The sequence below is a fragment of the Callorhinus ursinus genome, unplaced genomic scaffold (assembly GCF_003265705.2).
Source record: "Callorhinus ursinus isolate GAN/ISIS: 27379988/994484 unplaced genomic scaffold, GSC_fseal_2.0 scaffold8, whole genome shotgun sequence".
NCBI classification, from domain to species: Eukaryota; Metazoa; Chordata; class Mammalia; order Carnivora; family Otariidae; genus Callorhinus; species Callorhinus ursinus.
In genome coordinates this window covers 64,795,750-64,820,671 of record NW_027397070.1, presented here as the reverse complement: position 1 = coordinate 64,820,671, position 24,922 = coordinate 64,795,750, and the positions used below count along the sequence as shown (strand labels likewise).

The 24,922-nt window shown below is 52.1% G+C and overlaps 1 protein-coding gene across 1 annotated transcript in view; it reads right to left on the bottom strand.

The window, feature by feature from the left end:
• TUNAR (transmembrane neural differentiation associated intracellular calcium regulator) overlaps positions 1 to 15,446 on the bottom strand; it is a 46,479-nt gene extending 31,033 nt beyond the window's left edge. The window contains exons 1-2 of the mRNA XM_073894890.1: positions 15,184 to 15,446; positions 14,589 to 14,920 (exon numbers count right to left, since the gene is read on the bottom strand). Of these exons, the coding sequence (XP_073750991.1) occupies positions 14,589 to 14,741 (153 nt within the window). The 5' untranslated portion in view covers positions 14,742 to 14,920; positions 15,184 to 15,446. The remainder of the gene's footprint in view (positions 1 to 14,588; positions 14,921 to 15,183) is intronic.
• Positions 15,447 to 24,922: the final 9,476 nt, after the last annotated feature.

Here is a 24,922-nt window from a genome sequence, read left to right as displayed (position 1 = left end):
CAGAGTTGCAAACTCGACTGAGCCTGTGATAGGGCTTTGTACAGAACACTGGTCACTTGAGTCAAGGGACCCTGTGGAAGAGGGTAGAAGTTAACTCTAAAATCCAGTGTTTGGGGCGCCTGGGTGGCTCAGTGGGTTAAGCATCTGCCTTCAGCTCGGGTCATGATCTCAGGGTCCTGGGATGGAGCCCCACATGGGGCTCCCTGCTCATCGAGGAGTCTGCTTCTCCCTCTCTTTCTGCTCCTCCCCCATGCTCATGCAAGCTCTCTCCCTCTGTATTCCTCTCAAATAAATAAATAAAATCTTAAAAAAAAATGAAAAGCCAGTGTTTTCTCTGAAAAAGGAATCAACATTCACAAGTCAAGGGCACTGTCATGGCCGCCCCTGCCCATGTCTTTGGAGACGACAGGGCTCTGCTCAAGCTCCACAGAAGGCCCAGAGGAGGTGGGACCTTGGTGTCACTTCCAAACAGGAATGTGTTTTCAGAAATCAGTCAGTTCGACTGTATCTGCATATGCCAAACATTTGCTCTTTTAAAAGTGTCTGCCAGCACAGATTTCTAATTTGCAAGTGTTCATTCAACCTCCGTGTTGCAATAGGGCTGTCTTTCTAAATCTCAGACTGGATTATGTCCCTTCCCTGTACCCCAACCCTACTCAGCCCCAACAGGAAAGTCTGGCCTAGGCTCTCCACGCTCGCTCAGACCTGCGTCCGTGCTTCTGTGTCCATCCCTGGCCTAGATGCTTCCATCCTGTTCCAGGCCTGCCTAAGCCAACACCTCTTCAGGGAAATTTCCCGAGCCCCCCCCCTTACAGTCTCCAAATAGCTGGTGCATTCTGCTGTGAGCACGCCCACATCACAGCCTGCCTCTGCTCTAGGTGATGGGACCCCACTCATGTCCCTCTCCTAAAAGGACACTTTTGGAGCAGTCAACAACTTGGAATCAAATCTCACTCCTGCTCTTGCTGACCGTGCACCCTGGAGGAGGCAGGCGGCTTCCCTGAGCTACATCACCTCCAGCTTACAAAGAGCAGTGGCCTGTGGGAGACTCGGGACTGCACGGAGTCTGTGAGGCTCAGAGCCCAGTGCTGACATGTGTCAGCCCTTCCCGCTGCTAAGGGTGCTGGTACTACTGCTAAGTCACCTCTGCGGACTCCTTACTGCCCATGGGTCCCCAGTGTGTGTCCCCAGACCACATCAGGTCTGTGACCAAAGTCTTAATTGCATTTGGCAAAATGAAAAAGCCAAGAACAATGCATCTGATTGGTAAATTAAACTTCGTTAAATGAATTAATTAAAAATAACCAACTTGGGGGAGGTGCCTGGGTGGCTCAGTCAGTTAAGAGGCTGACTTCAGCTCAGGTCATAATCCCAGGGTCCTGGGATCGAGCCCCACGTCGGGCTCCCTGCTCAGCGGGGAGCCTGCCTCTCCCCTCTGCTGGGACTCTCTCTCCCCTTCTCTTTCAAATAAATAAATAAAATCTTTTAAAAAAACCTTATTTTGAAAATTCTAATATTAGGGTCTTCCTATTTTTCTCTTTTTTAAAAGATTTTAAGATTTTTTTTTTTTTTAAAGATTACCCGATGCAGCACTCCAGCGCACGGGATCAAGACTCACATGCTCTCTCAACAGAGCCAGCCAGGCGCCCCACCCCACCCCCATTTTTCTTATTATTTATCATATCATGGTGGTAACATAGGGCAAATGAAAGTTTCACAATCTCATGTAATTCTTCAATTCAACACACTTCCTCACCTCCGTACATCAAAAGGCTGGCAAATGCAACTCTAACGTGAGCCGGTTTTGAGGCACCGTATAGTGAAGGTGTCACTTCTCTCTCCCCACCCCTGCACACCCTCCCTGGGCAACTGTCCCAACTGCCTCTGATGACAGGCAGCTCACCCCACCACGGGACCCCACGTGCCCAACCACAGCTACTTAGACCACATGGGCCCCTCCCCGGAGCCAGGCCGCTCAGCTTCCCTTCAGGGAACCTAGGCCCCCAGCACAGGGAGTGAGTTGGGCTGCGGCTGCCATTTGGGGGTGAGCATCAGTTGGCCCTGTGCTCAGAGAAGCGTGAAGAGATGGCCAGCGGTGAGGGTGAGGGTGGGACGGGCAGTGCCAGGTGGTGAGACGCTGCGCTCCGGACGGACAGGAAGGAAGGCGTCCTGGCTGCTGCTTCGGATCCCCCATGACCGTCTCTCCTTTGTGAAGCCAGACTTCGCTGCTCACTTTGGTTCCCACGAAATGCTGACTCCTTCTCAAAAATCTATCATTTCTAAAATTCATGTGCTGATTTTTCTGTCTTCATGCCCCTCTAAGTTCCACGAGGACAGAGACCCGGGAGGTCTTGCTGGCACAGGTGCTCAACGAAGCTTCTAGATGGATGAGAGGCTGATTACAAGCCGGCCAGGGGCGTCTGAGGCTGGCCACCCCACATGCCCAAAGCAGCCTTGAGGGAAGGCTCCTTTCTTGAGCCTTCAGGGAAAAAAGTGAGGAGCTCCCCGGGCTCAGCTTTCAGAGACAAGCCAGAAACCAGATAGGGATGCCTTTGCCAAAGTTCCTTCCCACGAGAAGGGTCCAGCCCCAGGGAAGGGCCAGGAGAGAAGAGGCCCAGAGGCAGTAGGGACACTCTGTGCCCACCGTGGAGACCAGCCCGATGGACACAGACAAGGGTTCACAGTCCAGGAGAGGAGCCTGTGAAGTGACCAGAATAAAGACCAAAGTAGTGCAGGGTGGGGAAGCCAGACAGGGGGAAGAGGAGGAAGGAGGGTGGGGGGGGGGGCAGGGGAAGGAGAGAGAGAGGAGGCAGGGAGAGCAGGTGCCAGCAGCCCTGTCATCTCCACTGCGGGCAGCAAGGACAGCACCCAGGGCCCATGAAGAAGATGCTTCCATTTCTTTTAAAATCAGAAAAAAAAAAGTAACTTTAGTTAGGAGAAAATTTTTGAACACATAGTATTAAAATACTCACCTTTATATCAACTCTGCCGTAAGATAATAATTTTTAATACTTTCTTATGGAGGAAGGGGTCTGCACAGGCAAAAGTGCCTAAGGCCCAAGAAAGTGAGGTCACGGCCCTGGTGAAGGGCAAGGAGGCAGAGGGGAGGGGAGGGGAGGGGAAGGGAGAGGAGGTCTGTACACTGGGGTCTGTACTGGTGCCTCTCTGAACCAAAGGAGGAGACACCTGCGCTCTTACATAATTTTGCTTGCTTCTTCCGGGGAGGATGCCTGGCAGGTGAACGGGAGATGTGCGGGGGTTTCCCACGGGGCAAGTTGGTCAAGATGTTTATAAATGTCTGAGGGTGACAGGACGTGCTCTGACCTCCAGCGTCACAGCCGACTCTACTGCCATTGCCCACCCAGTGCAACCCACCAAAAGTGCTCTGTGCTGGCTTTGCACGTGCTGCAAATACCCTAAGGCTCCCCCATCCAGAGATAGAGTCCAACTGCCCTCCCACAATGTGGGTGCCTCAAGAACTTGCTTCTAAGAAGCAGAATATTTCAGGAAGGACGTTGTGTGATTCTGGAGGCTGGGCCATAGAAGGAGATACAGACAGACCCCGAGCTATCTCTTTCCTAGAACACCCACACTGGAGCCTGCACCATGACGTGGGAAGTCAGGCTGGCCTGGCCAGCCATGCTGGAAAGACCCCACAGAAATCAAGGAGCCTCTCCATGTCCCCAGGCTGTGTGCATCTTCCCAGCCACCCCCCCCGGGGGGGGGCAGATATGTGAGTGAGGAAGCCTTCCAGATGATTCCAGCCCCAGCCCCAGTCTGAATGCAATCTCACATGAGGCCTCCCACAAGAACCACCTACCTGAGCCCAGGCAGCCGCTGGACTCATGAGCAAAATAGAAGATGACTAGTGTTTGAGGCCACTATTTGGAAGTGTTTTATATGCAACAAGAAATACTCTCTAAGCCTTAGCTTGCATGTCTATAAAATGGAAATGATAAAAGCAACTGCTTTATCGCGCTGTTGCTCAGATCCAATGAAGCGGTCCCCAGAAAGCCCTTATTTAGCACAGAGTCTCCACCCCGAGGAAGCACCCAGTATAGAAAAGCTCCGATTATCACTCGCTGTTATCATCCTAGCCATTGTCCATAATACAGAATGGGGCTCAGGAAGACCAGCGCAAACTGACAACTGCAAATTGTCCAAGAATCACACGGTGAGTGAGACGCTCCACAGTCCGACCCCGAGAACAGCTTCAAATAAAAAGTGCATGCCCCTGGCAGCGGCCGTGACCGTCACCACAATGTCGCTGAGGAAGGGTCGCTCCAATCTGGGAGGTGCGAGGTCCTTGACCAGAAAAACAAGAGGGACTGAGGTCAGGCGCTCCAAGTGTCTTCGTCAGCGGCAGCCCCACCCCCCTGCTTGGCAGCCTGTCACCTTTTACAGCTCTGCTCTCCCCTTTCATCAAGAGTAGATAAGGTGGTGATGTCCACGAAATGGGCCAGCAGGCAGATGACTTTTGTCCCAAGCCACAGTAACGTGCGGGCCTCCCGAGATTATTCACCTAATGCGTGTACCTCTAAGTTTGGGGGTAATGACCTGGGGAAGTTTGCAAACAATCCTGCCACATTTGGCAGGACGGTGACAGATGCAGCTTAGGAGCAGGAACTGCACTTCTAGATCTACCTAATAAGGTCTTGAAGGTTTTACTGTGTTGGAGGCAGCCTGCAGAACTGCCATCGGCTTCACTCTCGCATCTGGGAGAATCCACTTGATAAAGGCGAGAAGCAGCCAGGAGAGCCGGGGTGCCGCCAGGCTCGGCAGGATAGGCGTGGAACAAGTCCCTTCCCACACGGCAGCCCCCGCTCAGCCGCTGAGACGCTGGGAGCAGCCAGTGCCGAGCCAGCTCCGTCCCCGGTGCTGGGGATCCAGGGAACACATGGTTGCAAGAAGTAGACAAGAGACCCCGATGGTGACGCCAAAGGGCGGCTTGCGCTATGCCCGCGGACGACCAAGGGGCTTGGAGAACCAGTGTGACAGGCTTTCCTGGGACATTTGATGGGGCTTTTCATGATACCCAGACCTCTGGAGACCTCAGCCTCATTTCTTTCCCTGCCCAGACCCTGAGAACCATTCTAATTTGCTCCCTTATTGCCCTTCTCTTGCATAAAACATCCACATAAGCTTCAGAAACCAAAGGAGTGAAGATAGGGTCAGAGACGTAGGTGGCGTGCCCAGCCTCCTCCAACGCTGGTTGCCCGGGACCCTGGCTCTGGCCCTGGCGTCCAAGAGGAAAGGCACAAGAACAAGGAGAAAGCCATGTCCTCTGTGCCTGGTTGGCAGCAAGGCAGTGCGAGCACAAACTGTCCCCTGCCACGTGGACCCCTGCCAACACTGGGCACTGGCCAGTCTCAGAGGTCATGACTGACTCCGGAACAATGTGACGCCCTGCTCGGCGACAAGCCCACTGTGCAGCCTTGGGCCAGCAGCCTCACCTCTCTGGGCCTCGGTTTGCTGACCTATAAATGGGGCCAATGTGAGGGTGGAGCTGGATTCCCTTCCTGGGCCCACGTTCCGGGGCGGGGAACTCTCCAGCCCACGGCAGCTCTTCGCCCTGCCTGGGATGCTTTGCCCTTGGCATGACTGGCAGTCAACCTGGGCCAAGGAAAGGCTCTTGGCCAGGGCCCAACTCCCCAGAAACAGCTAAGAATTCACCCACTGGCCTGTGGGCCAGGCTTTTTTTCCTTCTCTTCTCCTCCCCTTAACAACGAGAAGGTGGAAGTGGCGGACAGAGGTGGGATAAGCACCAATGACCCCCTGGAACCTTCCTCCTTGTGTCGCATCTGCCCCGCCAGCTCGGCAGAGGTCAGCGCCCGGCCGAGCACGATGATCTCAAAGCAAACGGGCAGACAGTGGTCCATGCTTCGGCTCCCGACACTGACTCCGTCTCCCACCCATGAAGTCCGCTGCTGGGGGAAGCTCGGGGAAGCTGGCCGGCGAATGTGTGCCCTGGATTCTCTCGGTGGCGGATGTAGGTCTGGGAGCATTGTTTTGAGGTCAGGAGCAGTCTGAATGCACTTGCAGAGGTGCAGGGAGAGACCCATGGCTCGGTGAATCAGGCTGGGACACTGCCCGCTCCATTTCCTGTTGGCCAGAGTCCACCATGGCTGGGCAGCAAGTACCTGAGCCAGCAGCTTCCTGACCTTCCCTCCGAGCCCCCGCAGGGTCGGCGGAGCTGGGGTCTGGGCAGCAGTGCCTGGAGGATCACTCAGTAACTACAAACAAGTGAAGTGCACTTAAAGTAATGGCCTGGAAGTCACACCCCAGACAGTCATGCTTACATCTTACATCCACGCAGGGTGTCCTCCTGGGCATCTTCTACATCTTCACTATCATACAGAAGTTACAGAAGGTGCATGAGACAGGACCACCAGCCAGCTTTTTAAAACCCGCACCCTTACTCAAACACCTCCCATGGCTCCCCACCACTTATAAGACATGAAACATTCCTTCTGCTGGCATTCAGACCCACTCCCATCAGGCCAAGATGGATGCACCTGCTTCTGCAGCCTGACCTCGCACCTGTACACCACCCCTTGTTCACCCATTCCTAGAGATCCAGCCTCTGCACATCTGCTCATACTTTCCCTCCTGGAATGCCCTTCCCCCTCATCTCTGCTTGACAAATTGCAGCTCATCTCTCAAGGCTGACGTCAGATGGCCCCGACATCCCACATCCAAACTTACCTTTCCCACCCGTCTGCTCGCTCACACTAACCCCTGTAATGAGCTACAGGATGTTACATAACACGTTTCCCGACTACCTCCGGAGTCTGCTGAAGACAAGGAATACCTTGTCTACCGTCATCACCCACACTACCCTACCTGATGGACTCTCAGGAGAGGCTTGGTCAATGTTAACACAGCAGGGGGTGGCAAGAATACCAAAGCTGAGAGTGAAAATTCCTCCTCCTAGAAGGTGCTCTGGGAGCGTCTGTGGCGGGCAGACGAGGGAGGACGGCAAGACACTAGGATTAATGGCAGCTGAAGGAACTGAACTGTCCAGCCCAAGGTGGGGGTAGATCCGGCCTGTTTCCAGAAACTTCTTCCGAAAGAGATTTCTAGACCCACTTTGATAACCCTGTCCAGTGATGAGTCACCTTAAAATATGGTGCCTAGTTAAAGCGCTGCTCCCAAAACAACTTGTACTCTGGTGGAGGGGCTGGAAACTGAGATACACCCCAGTGCACTTAAGCGTATCCACCTGCATAGGTTTTCACAGTAGGGGTGGGTCGGAAAGCAGCAGCTCCTCAGGGCTGTTCGTCGCCCTCCGAGCACCCAGCCTTGTCAGTCCCCGGGTCCCACAGGCCAGAGTGAGCGCCTGGCAGCTGTCATTTCAGGAATGGCACAAAAGGGCAGAAGTGAGGGGCAGGAGGTGGGAGAGGAAGTCAGACCCAGGACCAGCGCGGGCAGGGCCTGGGGCCTTCCCAAAGCCACTGGCCACTGCTCTTGGGAAGACAGTGAGCACCGGAGAACTCTGAACAGAGGAGGGGCGTGACCCTCTGGGGCCGCTGGAAAACAAACTGTAGAGGGCAGAAGGGAAGCCAAAAGCATGGGTAGGAGAGAGGATGGTGGCCTGGGTGGAGCCGATCAGAGTCGCCTGCGCCGGAGGGGTGCCTCATTCTGAGGATTTTGCAGCAGGAAGGGCCATTAGTGATCAACCAGCCCTGAGAACCAGTGGGTCCCGAGCATCGTCGTGCCTGAGAGAAGAATTATATGGCTGGTGTTAAAAATACAGATTCTGGCTCCAATTCAACAGATTTGCAACGAGGCTCAGGCATCTGTACTTTAGGAAGCTCACGGGTGCGTTCATAGAAGTGGTCCCCCAAACCACACTTGGGATAAACCCTGCACGACCCAGTCCTTGCACCTGACAGCCCAGGAAGGCTGGGCGGGGACGGAGTGCCGCAGAGGCTTGTCCCCAGGCACCCAGGTGATGCAGAGAGAAGGCAGGCCCGACTGACCGGCCCCTGACACCCCCCCTCCCCTCAGGCTCTCCCCACAGGCCTCCTTGCTCAAAGCACCAGCCACGTCTCCCAGATTTTGAATGGACTTCTGAAGGGCGGGGGGGTGGTATTCCAGGCCTCAGGGAGCAAGAGCGGTGCAGGGACACACTGCAGCTGTGTGCCCTCTCCCAATGCAGCCCCCCTCCCAGCAGCACTGGGAGCCGGTGCTCAGGGCACTTGCGATCTACTGTTGCCACCACCTGCGTGACCGAAGAATGATGGGCTGGGTTCCTGGGCTCCGGCAGGACCGGGGACGGGCACACCCGATGGCAGAAGCTGCGCCTGGCCCGGGCACATGGACCGAGCAGCTCTCCCACTCCACAGCAATGTCCTGGGGCAGGCGTGCCAACAAGCAGAGGCAGCAGGGAATTTCGGGACCGGGGCAACGTCAATGCCGTCAGTCAAACGGACTGAGCACCGTCTCAACATTCCCTTCTAGAAGCCAAGTGTACTGCTCCCCTCCTGCTTTCTGGGGGGCGGATACCGGGTGCAGACTTCCATTTCCACCGTTAGACTACACAACGCAACAGCCTGGCTTACTTTTTTCGAAGTATTCAATAAAGCCCTCTCAGCAAGTTAGTGGAGCTGAGCGCATTCATAAATTACTTGCAGCCTGGGCATTGTGCTCTCAAGCCACATTCATTTTATTCAAAAATGTAAGACTTGTCAATATCGATCATGAAGACAACGCCGATTGCCGTTATCACCTGCTTTCTGAATTAAAAGGAATCGAGGATCCTTCGGGGGTCACGTCAAGGCCACTAGGAACTGAGACAGTTTACCTGTGGCGGAATGAAGCGGTGTGTTGGCCAGGATCTCGGACGACGTTAGCAGATAGAGCCTGAGACACTGGGGTGACCAAGGCCCTGGATGTTCCCTATCCACTTGTCTGCTTCAGGATGCTGAGGGAGGCACACATCAGCTCATCACAGATTATTAAGACCCCGAACCAACGAGGAATACGCTGAGCCTCCCAAACACCACCAGGGACCCCATGACTCAGGTTTCATTTACGCCCAATCGCAGCAGCGCAGAGCCTCGCAAATACAGAGATGCACCCCTCTCTGCCCACCAGGAGAGCCTGTGAAGGTGGAGGCTTTAACCCCACGTAAAGCACCCGGTCATCTACGCTCATCGTAAGCCACACACGCAGACGGCATGAGAACATCTAAAATTCTTTAATGAACTCATTCCATGATTCTTGGTGCTGTAAACAGATGTTAAATCACTTCTATGACCGCGTCCTAAATACCGTTCATCGTAATCACAGATCACAAACCACAGATGTCGGTGTCCTCTTACCTTACCCCCGATGCCTCTGTATGGCCACTTTTGCATTTTCTGCCACTTAACAGCCATATGTAGTAGTAGAAATCTGACCTGGAGCTGCAAATCCTGGACATCGGTTCTCTCAAGGTTTGGGGGCAAAAGGTACAGACTCTATGGGTCTCACGGGGGCCGTGCAATGTTATTTCTAATTTGCCGAATCAAAAAATTGTGCTGGCCACGAAGATGTTTTGGTATCTTGCAGATGACAGATGAATCCCAGTTGAGTTTTCCAACACCTTCTGTCTGCTTTTTCTCGTTAATCACCTGTCACGAAACTTGAAGCTCTGGCAGAAAAGCAGTTTAGGAATCTAGGAGAGGTAGAGCGAGGGTCTGGTTTGTTAAGACCCCACTCACATAACACGGGCAAGGCCCGTGTCAGAGCTGGCAGGATTTTAAGCTGCCAGCAAAGAGAACCAGCCTGAGCACCGTTATTAGAACATAGGGACAGGTGACTTCTAGCTGCAAACTGTGTGTCTGGAATCTCCTGTCCTGAGTACGGATGCCACTCATCCAGATCCGCAGGCCGATCAGCAAACAATAGCAGGAGCTCAACGCGTGTGCGTGGACCTCCGCTGACCACTGGCAAAGCCCATGGTGATGGCATCTCTATGCGGTGGCTTGAAAAGTTCTTCAAACCCTGCATTTCCTCCAAGTCCTGGAATTTCTTTTTTTTTTCTTTTTAAGATTTTATTTATTTGAGAGAGAGAGAGAGAGAGAGAGAGAACGAGTGGGGGAGGGGGAAGAGACAGAGAGAGAGAAAGAAGCAAACTCCCCGCTGAGCAGAAAGCCCGATGTGGAGCTCGATCCCAGGACCCGGAGATCATGACCTGAGCCGAAGGTGCCCCAGTCCTGGAAATTCTTAAAAGCTGAACCTTGAAATTCTGGTCCATGTTCCTTCGATTTCCTTCTGGCTCGTTGTTTAGGGAGGATTAACCCGTGGGGCATCTTGGAGGTGCAGTCACGCTCCTTTGGAAAGCTTGTTACATAACTGTGATTCTGAGGCCCTTTTAGGAGGTGCAGGCTAGCAATGCCTTCCAAAATGTCCCAAGTGCCAGGGTGTGCCCACTTCCCACAGCACCCCAGGGTGGCACGGGACCTAGAGGAGTTATTTTAGCCTCCCCAGAAGAACTACAAACACTAACCCTTTTTGGGGAACCCTTAGCTTATTTTGGAACACCTTCGGAATCTAATACGTCTGACACAGAGTTAAAAGAAATCCAACGTCCTAACAAAAATCCCAGCGAATTCAAAATCCTCGGGATAGTCACATCACCCCCACAGGTCACCCGCATCAAACCTCCCGCCTGCTTTCTCGGTGCCAGGGTGCTATTTAGAAATCTGGGAGGAAAGGACACAATTTGGTTGCCGGGCACATTGCAGTGACGGTGGCAATGAGGTGTGGCGCGGGTGACTTAATTCGAAATCCTGTGTGGCTTTGCCATTCACTACGCAGGTCCGAGCAACATGCTCTCGAGCCCCCGGGCTCCTCATCTAGAACGGGAGGCTGGTGACGTCTCCTCTGCAGAGAAGACAGCGTGTTAAAGGACTGCTGGTTCCCTTCCCCGCCGCTGTCCCCTCCGGACCCTCCGTATCTGCGGGTGACTGAGGCTCAGCTAGGGAGCCTGACCTCAGACACCAGACGACTTCAAGCGTTACAAGGAAGCCCGCACAGAGAGCCTGACAAAACACCACTGCCAAATCTACGGACTCCTCACCATCTTTCAGCTTCGACTGAGTTCAAGGCTCTAATTAAAGTACTTTCCATTTTCAAAACAACTGCAAACAGTAATTACATACTTCCCCTCCTTACCTTCCAGGAACAGCCTGACACGGAGGCAGAGCCTCAGAGTCCCCAGAACCTCAAGTTGCACACACAGAACGTCATGTTCTTCCCACACCAATGACCCAAATTACATACAGCCTCCTGCGACTCCAGGCACACGGACCCTAGAGAGTGTCACAGTTCACACTAGCCCTCTTGGATGCGTGCCAAGACTCCACAGTGCCGGGGACACTGGCATAATCACCTTTAGGATGAAAGCCCCATCATCACACGTTCAGGGTAGCGTCCCCGCTTAGGGTAATAAAAAGCATGTTTTATAATGACCGGCTCTCCTTACTGTTTATATGGATGTCTAATTGAAAATGTTACATAACCCTAAAGTACGGAACATTCCGGAGCTATTAATAACCAGCTGCATCCCAAGCTGAGGACTCTTCAAGCTTAGAATTGGAGAGATCACCTTTTACTAATACACACACACACACACACACACACACACATGCACGTGGGCACACTCGCTGCAGGTATGCCCACTGACGCCTAGAGAACAGGAATAACTTGTCCAAAGTCACAGAGCCAACGAACAACAGAGTCAGGAACAAATCCCATGCTTCCCAGCCTCTGGAGATGTTCCTTGCATCTACACGTCCCATAAGTACCTTCGTATATCCTAATGTTGCACAAACCCCCAACACCCCCTGGGTTCTCAGGATGCTGGGCATGTCAGCTCCAAGCAAGACTTCATGGTCTAGACTCTCGATTCAGAGATGGGATGCCAACAAGGGAACACCTCATTGTTGTCATGCATTTGTAATACAAACCTGTCCTGTCAACCCAAAAGAAATTGAAGGCACCCAAAATATATTGGTACACAAGGCCACTATATGTATGGTGCATACGAGCTCAGCTTTAGAGATCTTCCAAAAAGAGGTGGGTTTAAAACAAACCCAAAATTGAAAAGGGAGAATTTATTCTTGATTACACATTTTCGTGATGGGGGTGGGGGGGGCAAAAAATGGGAAAGAACTGATGAATTAAAAACTAAATTATCAGGCACGGGAGTAATGTTTTACTGTGTAATCTGGCTCTGGATATCAGTAGTATGATATACGACATAAAAATTGTTCTTTCATAATTATATTATCATTTTCAAAAGTAACTCAACAAAGATTGTTTCTCTGCATTCGTTTTTATACAAAACCTGACCAGTTAACCAAAACAAGCTGAAATACACAACACCCACAACGCGGGGAGATTAATATGCCCACACGAGATGCATTACTTGCTGTTTGCAGACCCTATGAGCTTGTCAAAATGAAAGCTTTACTCTGGTTTTGTGAATTTCAAGCAGTCACAAAACCCGCTGGGAGCTTAGTTTTCTGGGAAAACTAAGGTGAGACATGCCCATTTCACTTGGGATTCAGTAACACTTTAAAAGGTCCATTAATCCACCTCTTAAAAGACCTATGACAACACCATTAAGGGCCCATAGGTCAAGTTGACGGATTTAGCTGCAACAGGCAAAGAGCCAGTCAGGGTCTAAACATTCTTATGGCCACCTTTTTTGTCACAGTCCCTCTGTGTCCCTGCTTCGGTGGGCTGCACCCGTCACTAATATAACCAGCAAACAACGGGGGGAGGGATTCTAAAAATCACTTTATTTACATGTTTAATTGTTTAGGCTGAGAAGACTTCACCTATTCAACTATGACAGATTCTTTCCAGAAGGGACAGGCTCACCGGCTTGCCACTTTCTAGCCGGCTGGACATCTAATTGATGCGTTGTATTTTATCAGTTCTTAGGGGCCGATGTCATTTCTCCCAGTGAAAAGCCTAACCTATCCCATAACCCCAATCTGGCACCTTGGGACACTTTATAGCCATGACGCTTTAGACCAATAAATAATCCACCCGCCAGAGCACCGCTCAGGCTTCTCCTTTGGGTGGGACCTGAATCTTGCAGCTTCCCCCTTTGACCATGTCCTCTTCTTGGACATCAACAGCTTATTCAGAGCAGAGCTGTTAGTCCAAATGTATGTGTCTGATGAGCTCACGCAGCCTGGCTCAGGCCAGTAACCCACTCTCCTCCCGATCCCAGGATTGTTTAGTTGGAAAGGAACTGAAAGGTCATCCAGTCTGGCTCTGGGAGTCGGGAAACTGAGGCCCCTTCCTGCTAAGGGCTTGCCCTGCACCAACACCAACACTATACGTGTCGCGGAGACAAGCACCCAGCCCAATACTTGGAAACTCGATGGAGTACACAAGCATCTCAGACTGGGACCCAGTGATTCCCTTCAGGGTAGACCTAAGTGCATTCAAGCAAACCGTGAAAAGCTGCAAGCCGGAGAAATGGGCACCAGCAGAAGGCCCCACGCCTACATCAAACGCCCTCCCCCTTTCTTCTGGGCTAGCAAGTGTGAAGTTTGGCTGACAGGGAGCGCTGGCAAGTCTGAGCCAAGATAACGTTTCCGACAGGGTCGGCTCCTGAACGGGAGCCATCTGAGCTCAGCCCCAACACTTTCGAAGTAACCATCTCCAAGACCTACATAACCAGGGGCAGGTATCCTTGATTAGCCCTCGCCCCACAGAAAGGTTTAGGACAGGGCTTCCGAGGCTGAGCGTGTGCTGGCAGGCAGAGCCTAGGAGGGGCTGGAGAGAGGAACCAAAATCTGCCCTTTGCATCCATGAAGAGGCCCCAAGAGAAACAGGATCGCAGGAAAGGGAGCACCCAGGGAAACATGTTAACCTCCCCCCCAGAACTAAGAGAAGTAATCTTATGCTTCCAATTCACAGGAGGGGTTAGCAGCCACGTTATGGAGGAATGACCAAAAAAATACATGCTATGGCAATTTGTTTCACCGGAGCAGCTCCTCCCGGGCACAGGTGCTTCCACACACATGAAATGACCCCAGAAGGAGGCAGATAGTAGAACTGGGACAAGGGTGTTTGCTACAAAGGGGTCAGCCTGGCAGAAAGAGGGCCCTGGTTTCCAATCCTGGTCTCTCGAAGTCTGGCCTTGTGACCTTGGTTAAGTCATTCAACCTCTCTGGGCCTCAGTTTCCAAATCTGAGCCATGGAAGAAGGGGGACCTACTTCCCTGGGTGTTTCTGAGGCACGCTACCCAGCACAGCTTGGACACCTATTACGTAGTCACTATATGTGAGTCGTCTCCCTCCACAAATGAGTCTCCCCGCACAGATGAATCTGAGCCAAGATACATGTATCCTTATGTGGACCAAACAGGTCTCCTGCCTGCGTGTCAAGCCCGCATCTGCCTCCCCGGTGGCAGAGGAAAGCCCAGGGTCTCGAAGGCGCCCGGGCGGTTCAGCCTCCCAGGCAGGGTTTGGGGGTAGCGGGGTTCAATCCGGAGCCCCGCAGGCTTCCAGGCTCTCAGAGACGGCCTCCCTGCCCGGCGAATGGGCTTTGTTCCCGAGGCGGAGGGCCTGGCTTACCGAGCAGCGCATCCGGAGGCGGGCGGGGGGCGCGCGGGGCACGCAGCAGAGCCACAGCCCGGCCGGGGCGCCGGAGCCGAAGGAAGGAGAAGAGGAGGAGGAGGAGGAGGAGGAGGAGGTTAAGGAGGAGGCTGCCGCGGGCTCCTGCCTCATTCTCCCGGGCAGCGCCGACCCGCTGGCCGCCGCCGGCTGGGGCTGGCCGCCGGGCGCCGGACCCCGTGCGCGCCGCTCATGTCCCAGTCCGCCGCTGGCGAGGTGTGCGCGCAGCCGGGTCCTCTCCGGGCGGCGCCCCGGGGCTCCTCATGCCCCGCGCAGGGGCTCGGCGACAGGACCTCCGGGAGGCAGCGCGGCGGGAAAGAGAGAAAGAGAACGTGAGAGCGCTCAGAGCAGCACTCCGCGGGGCCCGGGGGCGGCGGGAGCCCAGCAGGACCGCGCCGCCCCACCCACCGCGCCGCTGCGCCCCGCGCTGCGCGCCCGGTGGGGCGCCGAGCCCCAGAAACTTTAGCACATGGCCGGTCGGCGGCCGCGGTCGCGGCAGGTGCCCGGCTCAGCGCGCGTTCCCCACTCCCGGCCCCGGCCCCCGAGCCCAGCTTACCGGCGGCGGCGGCGGCGACGGTGACCGCGGCGGTGGGGCGCCCACCGGGCCGCGCGCAGAGTGGTGCGCACCGGCTGGGCAGGAGGAGGGGTCCGGCGGCGGCGTCGGGGTCCCTTGGAGGGAGGGGCACCTGGGCGGTGGCGATCCGCGCGGATTAAGGCATTCTGGGAGGGGGCCGCGTGCGAGTCGGGGTCTGCAGCCCCGCTGGGAGAGGGTCCGTGCGCCCCCGCCCGCGCCCCGCGGCGCGGCTGCTGACGGCGCGCGCGGGCTTCCCCGGCCACGGGTCTGCGGAGCCAGCCCCGTTACCTAGCGACTCGCTCCGGGGAGCCCACGCTGACGCGCGCGACGAACCGGGCTGCGGCAGCCGAGGAGAGGGGAGGGAAGGGGGAGCTGGGCGGGGGAGAGGGGAGGGAAGGGGGAGCTGGGCGGGGGAGAGGGGGAGGGCGGGCGGCTGCGGCTGGAGCTCCTCCCAGCGCCTCCCCCTCGGCGCTGGGGAGGGGGCCTCAGGGAAAGACTTGTCCTCAGCCCGGCGGCGGAGGATGGGGAGGCTGCAGGAGCGGATGGGGGAAGCGCGGAGACGGTCCTTCCCCCTCACTGGGGACGCAGCAGCAGGTGGTGGCGTGGCCGGCTGAGGCCGGGCGCCCACAGGCGCGTGGAGATGGGCCGGGGCGGGAGCGCGACGAGTGTGGCTGTGGGTGCGTGGATGTGTGTGACATGCTCCCACCCACGTGGCGTACATGGGGACCTGAGAACGTGAGTGAAGGAGGAGCCTCCTCCTTCCTTGGTTTCCCTCCCTCCTTCCTGGACATTCTGCTCCGGCGATGACTCTCTTCATCATGGAAGCCCAGCTCCTGGCTCTGAGCTCCTCCTACCTCCTGAGAACAGGAGGTTGGGGAAGCTGCGTTGTCCTGATCAAACCACCACCAGCACCTCTCCTTCCTGACCCTTGGCGATGCCTCCCCACCCTACCTCCCGTGTCCCCTTGCCTGCCTTGGGGACCCAATAACGTGCTGCAGAGTGCCTTCCTGTTTCTGCATTTGGGGCCTTGCAGACTGGGATTCACATTTGGGCCTTTTCAATTGTCTGCAGTATGTAGGATGCTCCTTAAGTTACTGAACATCTTCATTAAACTGGAGTACTTGTCAGGGATATACAAATCAAAACCACAATGAGATACCACCTCACAGGGGTCAGAATGGCTAAAGTTAGCAAGTCAGGAAAGGACAGATGTTGGAGAGGTTGCAGAGAAAGGGGAACCCTCTTACGCTGTTGGTGGGAAGGCAAACTGGTGCAGCCACTCTGGAAGACAGTATGGAGGTTCCTCAGAAAGTTGAAAATAGAGCTACCCCATGACCCAGCAATTGCGCTACTGGGTATTTACCCCAAAGATACAAATGTAGGGATCCGAAGGAGCACCTGCACCCCCAAAGTTTATAGCGGCAATGTCCACAATAGCCAAACTATGGAAAGAGCCCAGATGTCCATTGACAGATGAATGGATAAAGAAGATGTGGTGTATATATACAATGGAATATTACTCAGCCATCAAAAAATGAAATCTTGCCATTTGCAAAGACATGGATGGAACTAGAGGGTATGACGCTAAGCGAAATACTCAGAGAAAGACAATTATCATATGATCTCACTCATATGTGGAATTTAAGAAGCAAAACAGAGGGGCATAGGGGAAGGGTGGAAAATATAAGACGAAATCAGAGAGGGAGATAAACCTTAAGAGACTCTTAATCATAGGAAACAAACTGAAGGTTGCTGGAGCAGAGTTGGGGTGGGTGGGTGGGCATTAAAGACAGCACGTGATGGAATGGGCAATGGGTGTTTGATGCAACTGATGAATCACTGAACTCTACCTCTGAAACTAATAATGCAATATATGTTAATTAATTGAATTTAAATTAAAAAATAAATAAACTGGAGTGCTTGTCCCCAAAACTCCTAGCTAAGTAATAGTATCTAAGGTGCCCCATGAATGTGGACATGCCTTTCTTGCAAGGCATGCAGCCTGTCTCTTGATCCTCCGGATCTCACCAAAATACACCCAAGTGCCCAGGAAATGGTGCTATGACATATGAAACCTGTCATAGCAGGTAGGGACCACTGCTTCTACAAGGTAACTTGCCTAAGTCCACCAGGTGCTTCCATGCAGAGCTGGGCCCAGAACTTAGGCTTCCTGGTTCCCAGACTTTCATACCCCACCATTGCCCCGTCTTCAACAGCGGGATGCAAGGAGTCTTGCCTTTCCACCCCTCAGAAGACCTCCCATTCCTACAACAGAATAGGAGCCACCTGCCACCTCACCCACAGGACCAAGCTCAGGCCCCATCCCCACCCTGCTGTCCTCCCTTCCTGTCTGGTATGAAAGTGAGGAGGAAGAGGCAGAAGACAGACCCTATAGAGGACACAGGGGATCCTACCTGCCCAAGAACATTCCATACCCCAGCTGTGGATCTCCACAGTGCAGATCCCCTCCTTCAGGGGCTTTGGGAAATAGCAGAGCATGAGTGGGTTTTGTTGGCCTAGTGACAGGATACTTCCTCCAATCATCACCATTGTCATCATCATGATCATCGAGAGGCCATAACTCATGTTGAAAAACCCTACAATCCCATCCAAACAGAAACCTGGATCTTAAGAAACTGAGGTCAAAGGCAGCACTTTTCTGGGAAAACCGCTTTGCTGCTGAGCCCATGTGCAATGGTTGAGATCCAACATTTTCTAGTGAAATTGGAAGCAACACCTCTGAATCCCCAACCAGATACTTATGGCTGGACACAGCCAGATAGCTGGCCCATGGGGACTCTAGGAGAACTATGTTTCAGCGCCATGGTGGCAGTCTGCTCCCTCCTCAGCACACAAGTCCTAACGTGCAGGTGTAACTGATACCTAATTGGGTCAGAGAACCCAGGGCTCCCAACAAATGAGACCTCAGAGCTTGTATTCCATACACAACCAGTATTTGGGCCCCCCTATTCCAGGAAACCAGGCAGCCTGTGGGGGAAATGGGACTTGATGGCACAAGCATCTCATTCACGGGACATGAAGATTTGAAAAATATTAGCTTATGCTGTAGCCAAAGCGAGTACGCTCATCCTTTATGGGTCTGTGTATGGGGTGGGGCCGGGAGGCAGAAGGTAAGGCTTCCACTATGTTGCATTGTTGTTCCACGTGCTTTTCTCGATAGAGGTGAGGAGTGCATGAGCAGGTTGGGATTAAGGAGGCCCATGAATTCCTAGGGCCACCTCTTTCCAAGATGTCCATCTGCAGTGCAGTGGAGGAACATCGCCCCAGATCTGCAAGCAACATCTGCTCAAGTCAGCACAGTGCTAAATGCTAGAGATGCAAAGATGAATCAGATAAGCCTCTGTCTCCTGGGTCCTCCTAGGGACATTTATGGAGGGCTACACCCGTACAGATACTCCAGGTGCCAAGGGTTTTATCAACAAGAGCTCATTTTAAACTCACCGAAGCATGTAAGGGAGGTCCATTCTTCCTTCTTTGAGGGAAGCTTTAAAGGCTTACATAGGGTCCCTAAAGTTGCACAGGTGGCAAATGGAGGAATTCGGAGTTGCAGCCTGGTCCCCCTGACCCCAAAGCCCACATTCCTAGCCACTACCCTATTTTGTCTGCCAGGCTAAAGGAAAATGGGGACAAGAAAAATATAGAAAGTGCCTACCTGACGTTTGGGATTACAAATGAGATGTGTGGGTAAAGTCCCCAAGGTAGTTCCTGGAACATACTAAGCTCTCAACAAAAGATAGCTGTCATTGTCATTAGACCCTCAATTTTGTTTTGAAGTGATAAGCTCTATCTTATAAGTATTACCAAGTGATACATTCAGAGGCATAGACAAAAGTGACTCTATCTGTCTGCAGGGACTCTGCTGGCTACACAGAGGAGGTGGCATCTGAATGGGGTCTCCAGGCATGAGTAGGTGTTGGGTAGTGGAGAGCAGGAACAGGCTGATCAGGAGGCACACAGATGGGAGAAGCACAGAGTTGTGAACAGGAGCCCACTTGGGCTGGAGCTGAGAGAGACCCAAGACGAGAAAGCAAAAGGTTGGACAGGAGTGAGGGGAGGTCACAGCCTCTGTTAGTGCCTGAGGGTGCAGGCAAGGCCTTCTACTGGGCTGGTCTCTTGGGTGGCGAGTGGAGAGACATAGGCAAGGATCTAGAGAATAGGGCCCAGCCTGCAGGCAGCCAGATTACCGGCTTGGCTGTGCTCGATCCCCTATCACTCGTAGGGATGAGGGAGTCATGATTCCTGCCCACCTCGGCACTTTGCAGGGGCCTCTGGGAGGGACATAGTCCACCACAAGGCTCACTGTGTGTGAGACAGGACTTGGCGACCTATGCTGAGTACATTGTACGCATGGGAGGCCTGACTAGTTCACCCGTACTCGGGTTTTTTCCCACACCTCATGCATTCCTTCTGCATTCATTCATCTGATAAATGTGTATTGAGCACTTACTATGTGCCCCGCCCTCTGTTGCCTCTAGGCATTCAGCCGTGAACACCCCCTACCCTCATGTTACTCAGAGTGTCACGGAGAGAGAGACCAGTCAGCAGGATGTGTGACAGGACCCGGGGGCCAGTGCTGTGGTGCCTGTGGGCTGTGTGGTCATAAGGGGGGGGCCCTTCCCCAGATTTCAGGGGTTGAGGAGGACTTCCTGGTGGAGAACTTTCCAAGATGAGTGGGAGTCAGCTGAGTGGAAGGCAATGGGTAGGGGAATGTTGCATGCACAGTGAACTGTGGGGCACTCCAAATACTAAACCTTAAGGCCCGCTGAGAAAAGTCAAACCTAGCTATAACTCATAGAGAACCACTATGTGTAGTCTAGCCAGGTAAGCATTTGATGTTGCGGTGGGGGAAGCGGGGTCTGGGAGGGAGGAAGGAAGGAATTTCTTAGAAATGGTTCAGGAAAAGTCAGAATCATACCTCCCCTTTAAAAATGGGTATGGGGGGGGCGCCTGGGTGGCTCAGTCATTAAGCATCTACCTTCGGCTCAGGTCATGATCCCAGGGTCTTGGGATCGAGCCCTGGATCGGGCTCCCTGCTCAATGGGGGGCCTACTTCTCCCTCTCCCACTCCCCCTGCTTGTGTTCCCTCTCTTGCTGTGTCTTTCTCTGTCAAATAAATAAAATCTTTAAAAAAAAAAATGGGTATTGGGGCACCTGGGTGGCTCAGTCGGTTAGGCGTCTGACTTCAGGTCATGATCTCGGGGACACAGGGCTCAATCCCTCTGCTTGTGCCTCTGCCCCACCCCTTACTCATGCTCTCTCTCTCAAATAAATACATAAAATCTTTAAAAAATAAAACAAATAAAAATGAAAATGGGTATCTCTGCTTGTTAATGACTTCTCGGTTGTTTACAGTGCTTTGCGGTTTTCCAGAGCCTTCCACATCCCCTGTCTCACTGGCCCTCATCATGTACAAGGGAATGTGGTCAATATAGTCCCTCCGCTTCAACGCTGATACCTGGCAGACCCCCCGACTTGAAACAGGGGCTTCCTCCTGGGTGGTCCGGTCCTGATAATCTCTAGTAATTTTACCTGACTCTCTAAAGTTCAACAAGCACACCCGCCTCCTGCAGTCCACATCACCTGACTGTGTTAGCACCTCCAGCCTCAGAGGAAGAAAATGCCAGCCCCCTGGTCAGCAAGGGGGGTGGTCAGAACCATCTACATTCTGCAAACAAGGCAGCCTGGGGAAGGGACAGGGCCTGTGTGTGGGGGGTGACACAAAAGACAGGTAAAATGAAACCAAGAGGACTCTAGCACCATTTTTGTGTAGGAGAGGAGGCTTTGGAGTCTGAAATCTTCCTTTGCAACACCCATATTAAAGTGGCTATCAAAATGAGATAATCCAAGTGACCCTACTCAGGAGGGGGTGAGACACTTGCCCAGGACAGCTGAGGACAGACGAGACAACTGGGGACAAGGAAACAGATAACTTGGGAAGAGGGTGTCATCAACTTCCGGAAGCTGAAGGCATGCCTCATCAGAGACAGTTTCATCAGCTCTTAGGTGTGGCCCCAGAAGGTTGATCTAGGCCACCAGGGAGAATAGCACTTAGTAGAGCAATGATCAGTGAAATCTGGCCCACTGATTACTTCTGTAACCCAAGTTTTGCTGGAACATTGCCTGCCCGTTCCTTCACATATTGTCTATGGCGCTCTTGCGTTAGAAAAGCAGAGTCGAGTATTTACTATGGAAACTGAATGGCCTACTAAGCCTAATGGATTTAGTGCAGAACGGTTTGCCAACCCCTGAATTAGAGCAAACCCAGTACCCAAGGGGCTGCCTCATTAGGTGGTGAGCTGCCCATCTCTTGTAGTCTTCAAGCAAAAGTTGAGTCCTGTTAAGCAGTGATGTTGCAAAGTGCCCACGTGACCTTTAAAGTCCCTTTGAGATGGTAAGAGTCCGGCGTTTAATGACTCAAATGACTCAATTAATCATTCAAACTTCTTCGTTGCCTGCCGATCCCAATAGTCAAAAGCACAGATATGTCATCCCTCTATTGAGCAGCCTCAATAGGACCGCATCGGGTAAGGTTTTCATCACTGGACTGAAGTCCGTCAAAGAGAGTGATAGCTTTCTCTGCCTGTTTCATCCGAGATAGATGGTAGGCAAATTCAGGCAATCCCAAGGGTGAACATCTGCTGGAAATCTTTATACACCCATGCCTCTCCCATTGGGAAAGACGCACTCACATGCCAATTCATTGATGAATCACTGCAAAGATCATTTCCGGGCCACCAACATGCCACGAGGCACACACATTACTGTGTGTTTAGAAGGGATTAACTGCGGTATAAGCTAACTTAGCTTTCATCAGCCTTCTGTCGGGGTCTCTGGGGACGTCATTCAGCAAACTCAGTGTCAGACCTTGAACCGGGCAGAGCACCTGCCCTTGAAGAGCCGGTGGCTTAGGCCCAGCTAGCTCAGCCAGAGTGAGAGGAGAATCTGGTAGATCCCAAAGGCAGGGAGAGAGACTTAACTCAGCCAGGTGCATTTATCCAGCAGAGCAATATTGCTGCTCAGCGCTATTAACAGAAATGTGCTTTCTTTCCAAGTGGGATTACAAAGAAAAGCAAAACAGTCTCTTCACAGAAAAATGAAAGTCGGTGGCCATTTCACCATCTGTTTTTCTCAGCCAAACTGGATGCAAACAGGTTCAGGGTCCCCACCCCAGACTGTCTTGCAAACACCGTGATGGAAACAAAGGGAAATGTTCCCATGCAATAATCCAAGGCCTGCATGCAGAAGCAAAGATTTTCCAGCCCATAAAGGAGCACGTCCCCTTATGAACAGCACCGGCAAGGCCAAATCGATTAAGTACTCTTCTGAGTGCCTGAATGGAGGACCGCATCCCCGATCCTAAGTGGCCCACTCACACCATGATGAATTCCAGGTACTGCTCTTCCTGAAGCCATCATTGCTTGGAGCTTTTCTTCCTTTCCCCTATCAGAGTATAATGACAGCAGCGACAAGCCCATTTTACATTTTTACATTTCCTATTTTTCTTGTTGCTGCTTTTATTTCCAAGTGACAGATAATCAAGGTATTTGGTTGCAAGTTGCCCTTGGCAGGATTCCCCGGCTGACAGACATCGCGAAGAGCTTTTCTCCTGAGAAGCATTCGGATGGTATTCGGACCCTGACGCATCCGTTCTCAGCCACTTAATCATGCTCAAAACCTATTTCATCCGAAGTTATGCTAGCTCTCCAGCTGGGGGAAATCTTGGTGTTGCTCTGTGTTTGCACAGCATTTAAGAAGATCATGCAGAATGCCAGGGACTTCCACCTGGAGGTAAACAAAGCAGCATCCTGCAAAACGTTCTAAATGTTCCATGCCTTCAGGGAGGGATTCCCGAAGCCGGCTACTCTGTGGTCTTCCCTTCCCATTTGTGGTGTGCGATACAGATCCTCTAATGTCCGTGCTGACACCTCCTGTCTAAACCTCTCATCGAGACCACAAAGCACCTAACCCTTCACTGTGGCTTATTTTTGCCATCTTTCTCAACCATAGCTTGGACGGTGTTGCATTCTTAAACGAGAGTTAATTCCTGTGTGTGTGTGTGTGTGTGTGTGTGCGCGTGTGCATGTGCGTGTGTGCGTGTGTGTGTGTGTGTGTGTGTTTTAACAACTTACAATGCAAGGGGGCAAGGGAATACTAGCCTGGGCCCCAATTAATTACAAGTGAAATGATTCCTAGATATTTTATTGATAATTGCCTGGTGTCAGCATGCTTGGCTTCAGTTCCCAAGGTAAAACTGGGAAAGTGTTGTTAAATTAATCACTCTGTGGACATCCAAGTACACATGACCTTATCCCAAGGATTAATATTAATGTAGTAATTCAGTTCTGCCGAGATCTTCCCGTAAAATAGACATTTCCCTAAAATTACTAAAACTGAGAAGGTTTTTGAAGTCAGTCGTTCTGCCTTAGTCTCAACTATCCATAATGTTAATTGCTCTAAAAACTGACAAATATTCTCTGCTGACAGCGAAGCCATGGTAATTAAGAGATAGCATGCCACAGAACTGATCTATGATCAGAGACTGTTTCTCAAACCTGCCCGCCCACCACACACAGCCAGTTAATCGTGTCATCTGCTAACGCTAAACAGACTGTCACACTGTCACCTCAGTTGTGTGTCAGGGATGAGGCTCTTAGCTGCAAAGAAGACAAGTTTCCCCACCTTGTCTTTCCAATCAAGGTCCTTGCTAAGACTTTCATTTGTTCCAGCAAATCAGCCAAAGCCTGATTTGCCTCATGAGACTCTGCATAGAATCAAGGCCAGTTTGAGGAAGCTAGTTTCCTTGCACTTGATGCCTCTAAACAAATAAATGAATAAAGAGGGAGGGGTTTGGGGTTGCTTATGAAAAGGTAACGTGGATGTCGAGTTGCTGGGGGGGGCTTCCATTAATAAGCCATCCAGGAAAATTTCCAAAGATGTTTCATTGAGTTAAGAAAACTTTAAATAGGGATATCTGGATACACGAGTCTCTTCGATAATGCCTTCATCATAGTCATTATCATCATCATCCCTGCCAGCATTATTATTATTGGACCTTACTCTGCAGTAGGCACTTTCACATGCTTTATTCCCACCTAAAATTCACAGAAACACTGCAAGTCCATATCATTATCCCCATTTTACAGATGAAGAATCAGCAGCTCCCAAAAGCCCAAGGCTCTTTTTAATCTCCAAAATTCTGAACTCAGCTGATGAATATTTCAAACTGTTAGAAGTCATTAATTTAAAAGTAACCGTAAAACATATTTCTATCTGACCGGCCAGAGGCTATAACTAAGAAAATGCAATGCATTCTGTCACATCAGTGAGCATAAATGCAGAACTTTCAAGAACTAATTTCTCCTCTTTCAGAGTAACAAGACATGCATGCAGTGGCTGAAAGACTTACCTTGTTGCCTTCTAAACAGCTATTATTTTAAACTACTGTTATTTTCAGACTTGGCCCACTCAACACACTCAGTCACTGCCCATACTTTGGAACAAAGAAAGAAAAGTTCTTCCCCCTCCTGTTTGTTTTCCCTAAGTCATTAAGGTTTAAGTATCAGCAACCTTGTTAAAACATTGTAATCCAGGAAAGAGCCAAGATGTCCATCGATAGATGAATGGATCAAGAAGATGTGGTATATATACACAATGGAATATTATGCAGCCATCAAAAGGAATGAGATCTTGCCATTTGCAA